The sequence below is a fragment of the Misgurnus anguillicaudatus genome, chromosome 17, assembly GCF_027580225.2.
Source record: "Misgurnus anguillicaudatus chromosome 17, ASM2758022v2, whole genome shotgun sequence".
Taxonomy (NCBI): domain Eukaryota; kingdom Metazoa; phylum Chordata; class Actinopteri; order Cypriniformes; family Cobitidae; genus Misgurnus; species Misgurnus anguillicaudatus.
This window is the reverse complement of record NC_073353.2, coordinates 25527319-25533753: the sequence shown is the minus strand read 5'-3', so window position 1 is coordinate 25533753 and position 6435 is coordinate 25527319. Positions and strand designations below refer to the sequence as shown.

The 6435-nt window shown below is 33.7% G+C and overlaps 1 protein-coding gene across 5 annotated transcripts in view; it reads right to left on the bottom strand.

Moving 5' to 3' along the window:
* Nucleotides 1-829: 829 nt before the first annotated feature.
* Nucleotides 830-6435, bottom strand: part of dachd (dachshund d) — a 127995-nt gene continuing 122389 nt past the window's right edge. For all 5 annotated transcript variants that reach the window (XM_073855230.1, XM_073855231.1, XM_073855229.1 and 2 more), the window contains 2 exons: nt 6303-6371; nt 830-1706 (listed from right to left, as the gene is read on the bottom strand). In XM_073855230.1, the coding sequence (XP_073711331.1) occupies nt 1669-1706; nt 6303-6371 (107 nt within the window). In that variant the 3' untranslated portion in view covers nt 830-1668. The remainder of the gene's footprint in view (nt 1707-6302; nt 6372-6435) is intronic.

Genomic DNA, 6435 nt, shown 5'->3' with positions numbered 1-6435 from the left:
ATTGTTACACGGAGACAAATGTGTGACAAAATAATGTCTATGATTAGAGTATAAATAGCTGCCCTGTAACACTAGATACGTCCATCTAATAAAAGATCCTTTATTCATTAAGTGCCTTATCATCATCATCACAATCATTTTGATCAACTAGGTACAATAAAAGACTGTAATCTATGCTTTAATGTATTCAATATTATTAATAATTGGCACAGTGTAATTTTGAACTCATTGAAACAAAGCTCAAATTGTTTCACTCATTGTTTAAATCTGACAGTTTTGGATCTCCATAATTATTTCATTTTAGCCTTTATACAAGCACACTCCTGAAAAGAAAAGTTCATTTTTGTAATGATTGTTGACAAGTTTTTTTTAAATCTTGCTGAATAATTTACAAGAAATTAAAAAAATTAAAAATAAATATGGACTAGGATTACTATCATTTATTTAATCCAATTCAAAGTGAATAAGCATCTGCAATATCCGATATGATTTACATTGGCCGATGATGAAATGCACATTTTTTCCAGTTATCCATCTTATCATTCAACGTTAAAATTGGCTGTTATTATTTTGTCCGTAACTTTTGATGGAAAATTGTGTTACCCTGTATTGAAACAATTGAGTGGATTGCTAAATATCTATTTACTATGACACAATGAACACTTGTTATTTAAAGAGGGCCGATCACACTGAATTGAATCTATACAACTTTTTCTTAAAATGAAGCTGAAATCAATCCATATGTGGTTCAAACTGCAAACGTAGCGGTTAAGATAGTAGTGTTTATCAGCTTTTACTGGGTGTGAGTGAATAAACCCTAAGTACATCGTTTTTCAGCACAGTTAAGTATTTATTGAATAACATGAATTCAGGACAACACATTTACATGCCTGCATGCTTCCTCACCATAGTGGCAGCGAATTGAAAGAACGATGGCTCAGAAACAAAACAAATCTATAAATTCAATACAGTATAAACGTCGGTATTGTTTTCCTAATAGATCTACTGCATACACAATACCAACTTTAAACATTATATACAAATACCAAAGTGAGCGAGTTAACCTATCTTCTGTTCTTGTATATACAATAATGATAGAAATAATGATGAAAAGTTGATTGTTTTTTCTTCTAGTTTAGAAAACATTAAAAGCAAATATTAGCCATTTCTGTCGATCAACATATATTCAAATTCACATTTTCAGAGGCTCTCCAAGTTTGAATTTTTAACATCTTGGCAAATAATTGTGACATTAGGGATTTGTGTTTTTTTTCTTCTTCTTTTTAATACAAAACAAAACCTCTGAATCAGATTTCTTTTTCGAAGCTTTCTCGCTGGTTTAAATACAGTATAAAAAATCTTCAGTGCTGTGAATTTGTTGTAAATATTATCACCAAGTGTACCGAACGGTACATTTTACTGTGCTCAAATTGTCACCTTTGAAACAGCCAACTCATGATGTCCAATCCCACAACTGGCATAATGAAACGTTTATTCAGTGAAAATAAGAGTCCTAATACTACATTCTGACACAATCCGTCTTCCACACCAGGCCCAGCAAACCCCTCTGATGGACCTCTATGAGCGATTGACCTGTTTCTGTAACTAAATTACCCTGCGAGGTGAATCTGGAGAACCTTCATACAACATATCCTCGACGCTACGTCATCAGTACATCACTGTGGTTTTCAGAAAAAGTCTTCCATCTGCAGACAATAAAATACAGGGAAAAAAGCAATAAGCATACTGTTTATTTACAGTCATAAACTCAAGTTAAAGGTGAAGTGTGTAATTTTGCTACCGTCATTATTTCAAATGTGATTTCAAATGTCGCAAATTGCAAACGTAATCAATTGACGAATGACGAACTTGACCTTTAAGCAAAAATTATGCAATGCAAAAGCAAACTTAGAAATGACCTACACCCTTTTAAACCCCGTTTAAGACTTTTGACATGCTTGTTTGAACGTAACACTGCACTCATGATGTAAAGCGCTTTCAAAATCACATCCTGTGCAAAAATTGCGTTTCGCAAAATGCAGCCGTTCTTCTGCAATGTTACAATTTCTCTGACACCTGCAATCTAATGAGCTTTGTCCATTTTCAGAAATCTTTCATGGTGAGTGCATGCCTGAATGGGCCGCAGCTCTTTGCCTCTGCTGGTAAAGGCATCTGTTAGACATAGCTCAGGAGCTTGTTTGACGTTTATTACCAGAACATTTCCTCCATGTGCGGGAATGCTGCATCACTGCCTTTAAGCAGTGTTTCCCCTCTCTGGCACTGCAGCTAAATAATTCAATCCGGATGAGTGAAACGACAACAAAACACATAAAGTAGCGACAAATGGAGGATGCTCTGTGATTGGCTGAAATTAAGCAATTGGTGTTATAGGAATATCTAGTGCAGAAGAATGTTGTTACCAAGCTTTTTCTGTTTTGGGGTTTAGATATTTTTTGAATGTGCTTCATTAATATACTTTTTTCTGCTAAAAACATCAGGACTGTCAATAAAATAACCCAGATTAGTAGGATTGTTTATGATAAAAAAAGTTACAAAAAATTGTCAATTCATATTTTAGCAAAATTATTACAGCTTAAAGATTCATGATGACCCCTGACCTGTATGTACATAGTGTAAAAAGGAATTTTACCACCATCAACACAATTCAAACTAAAGTACCGCCTAAGTGCAAAGCACTTTGTGAACCAAACATATGTGTACATATGAGTACTTATAAACAGCACAGATGGAACACAATGTTATATGATCATCTTCTGTGCACATGGCCCCATCTTGGGTTTTTCTCAGAAAATGATGATTTATGCAATTATTAGTGATTACTTTGATTAATTAATCGGCATATGATGTAATTTATCACATTACAATGTTTTATCAATTGACAGTCCTATACAAAAGATTTTCTGACTATAACTAAAAATGTTTAAAGGGGAATTATTACTGTATGGTTCTATGCTGGTAATTTCATAAATCATATATAAATTATTATTTAGATGACAGCATATAATCAGATTATGAGATCATCAAATCCCAACATCCTGTCTGATTCTGAGAGTCCTAATTTGCTAAAGATCTTCATTATGGGATTAAACAACAACAGCAAAGCACAACTAATAACTAACTAATAACAATAATGGCACAGACACTGTGCAAAAGTCTTAGGCCATCATGCCAAAATTAAATATGTTGTTTTTGCAATGTTATAGTGATCATATATAATTGTTTCTCAGTCTCTTTAATAGAATACATCCAGAAAATACAGGAAATGTGTATGTAGTATTAAAATCTGTATTAAAATGTGAACTGATGTGTCAAGTTTTTAAAGGATACCTCCCCTTCCACTTGAGCAATAGCAGGAAACTGCAGGATCTCTTAAACCTAAATAAAATTAAATCCTAATTTCTAATTTTAAAGAAATCTTTTTACTTCATCATGCTAAAAAATGCTCAAGATGTGTTTAGTGCCAAGAGAGGTCACCTTAAACAACAACGATGCCTAAAGAAGACATTTAGTCCTGAAAATAATAATTAAAAAAAAATGTACATATTTCCTGTATTTTCTGTTTATATCTTAATAAATTCGATTGAAATAAAATATGGATGGACATTAAAACTTCTAAAACAACAAGTCTGGTGGTGGTGGCCTAAGACTTTTGTCCAGTACTGTATATCAGTGAATGAAATGCTAGTGACTTCTAGTGTTATACAATACACATTAATCTGTAATGTAAACATAAAAAACAATGCAATCACTCAAGGTTTTGAGGAAATCAATTTTAGTATGTTTGCTAGCATGTTAAATCACAAAGAGCTAATCTTAACTTTACAATATTAGCATATTAATTCCGGCTCTAATGGAGTACATCTAAACCACGACGTACAAACAGAGCGAGGAAATTTTCTTGAGTGGGAAAAATTGAACGACTGCCATGTTGTTTTATGAAAGATCCCCCTCATTAAAATATGTTAAAACTTTGGCATTTTTATATTCGAATCAAGATGAAAAGTTCATTAAAGAGGATAAATATTTCATTAGATGCTAAATAAAACAAAGGGAATTTTTGGCTTCTCTCAGCATAAAAGTCCTTTGAAAGATTAATTAATACATGTAAATTATGCAAATTATGCCCATGCAAATATTTTATGAAGACAATTAAGGGAACCATTAATTACTGCCTTTTTTGCTTCAGTGACATTCATTCATTTAATTTTAATTTCGCTTTAACTGTTTTGATGCTTAATCTTGCAACAAAGAACTTTATCTTCCCTCGCAGGGTCGTGTAAACTTGCACAAAACATTGAGAGGAGAGCGGTGAGAATCAGGAGATACCGGGGAGATATAATGTTCGGTATCACAAGGAATTAGTGGCGAGATGTGCTCCCAGAAGCGCGGAGCCAGGAAAAACAGTCAAGCTTATTCTTGGAATGGATTCAAAACACTGGAAAAGCAATTAATAAACAGTGACTCTGTTAATATAGCAGAATTACAGAGTGTGACAAAAGACAAATAGAAATAATTAGTTCTCTGAAATTATGCTTTCATTATTATTTTTTTCCTTAACAGCCAAGTGTTGAAATTATAGCACGTTTCTTTGTTCTTGTATTTTTTTTGTATAAGGATCGAGATTACTTTTTTTTCTTCTAACATGCAAGTGTAATTTATCAGCATCTTTTATGTTTTTGCCATTTTATGAATAATTATTCGTAGTTGTATGCTACAGTACCGGTGACATGGACACAGAAAAGCCTGTGTATAATTAAACAGACATGCATTCTGTACAAACACACACTTTCTGTGGCCAGCTTTTAATTCAATTCTTTTAGGGCACTGACTGAAACTTAAAAACGTTTGCAATAACGAATGATAATGGTTTGTTAATGATAATGCAACATGAAACAATCATACTTTCATGTTCAAATGCCTTAACTTAGTGGAGAACCAATAAAATACATTTTTTTCTCAGATAAGGAATATACTGAGAAAAAAACTATATAAGAAATCTTCAGGCCTCCTCACGGCTTATGCCAACATTATGCTATCCTTTCAAATCTAGCAATTAAGGCTGGAATATGATTAGTTTTTACAAAAATGAGCCATCAGAATGGCTATTATATTATCTACTGTGGAAAAAAATCAATCACTTACACACTCAATGTTAAAATCATACTTTCACTGAATTTATTTTTACTAAAAATTTTCTTTACACTCACACAAAAATTAACTAGGCTAATCAAACTGGGTTACGGGGCTTTTCCTTGTGATTAAAATGTCATTTTCAAAATGAAATTGAGAGCCGTCCAGACAAAGATTTTGCATTGAACATGCTGCTGGGTACAAATATGAATAGACAAGATATTTAATACTTAAGGTGTAGTTTGAAAAGTGGGCGAGTATATTAAACACCTTTTGGGGTTTTCTCTTAAAAATTCAACTGAAACACCAAACCAGGTCTATAAATACACATAAACCCACAAAGTATCACAGTGTGTGTGTGTGTGTGTGTGTGTATGTGTGTGTGTGTTTATTTGAATGGGTGTGTTGTGCTCCTGCGAGGTAACTCCACTGTGGGTCATCCTCAGATAATGAAACTTCTTATTATGCTCATTAAATTGCATTGGTCTCTGAGGTACACAACATAGTCAGAAACGTACTGTCAAGGGGGTCTATCTTTAAAATGATTCTCTGTCTTACATTCAAAGAATCTTACCTTTCAGCTTCATCAACTGGGCCGAATAGCCATCTAAACTGCAGTATATACTACAAAATTCTTTTTCATAACTTAATAATATCTTAATATATCCCCACTGGTAAAAAACTGCAAAGCAAAAGTATAATTTTAATTGACTCGGTGGGATTGTTTAATGTTTAATCTTCTCTCCTTTCTTTGCTTAATATCCTATCGAATTCCCTCACACACTCGCAAACAGTCAAGTCTTCAACTTAGCAGATGGGGCCATTATCGTATCACGCATTTTGTGAAAATATAACCTTGATAGCTTTACCATTGACTGAGTGCTACGACCACATCAAAGATTGAAATCAATACGAAATCAAACTTTCATGCGTAATTAGATTATGAGACATTAGCCTGGATTTTGCAGACACAGTGAGACGAGGTAATTTTCCCTCTCTGGAAATGTATTCTTGACAGATCCGAGTGATCTTGACCTTCCTCTTGAACTATAGGATCTGTGGCCCAGATGGCAGACTGCATGCATGAACAGCAAGCCGAGTTCATATACCGAAGCTGCGTCTGGATTTATAGTCTCCTCAAAAACACGTACCTTGTATTGTCCTCTCAGCATCTGTTCTGCCACTGCTGCGGTCAGTCTCTATCTCCTGGGTCAACGAGTCTGGGAAAATGAAAAGATAATGACGATTAAACATCCATGACATCTGTGCTTAATTAGGAAAGTT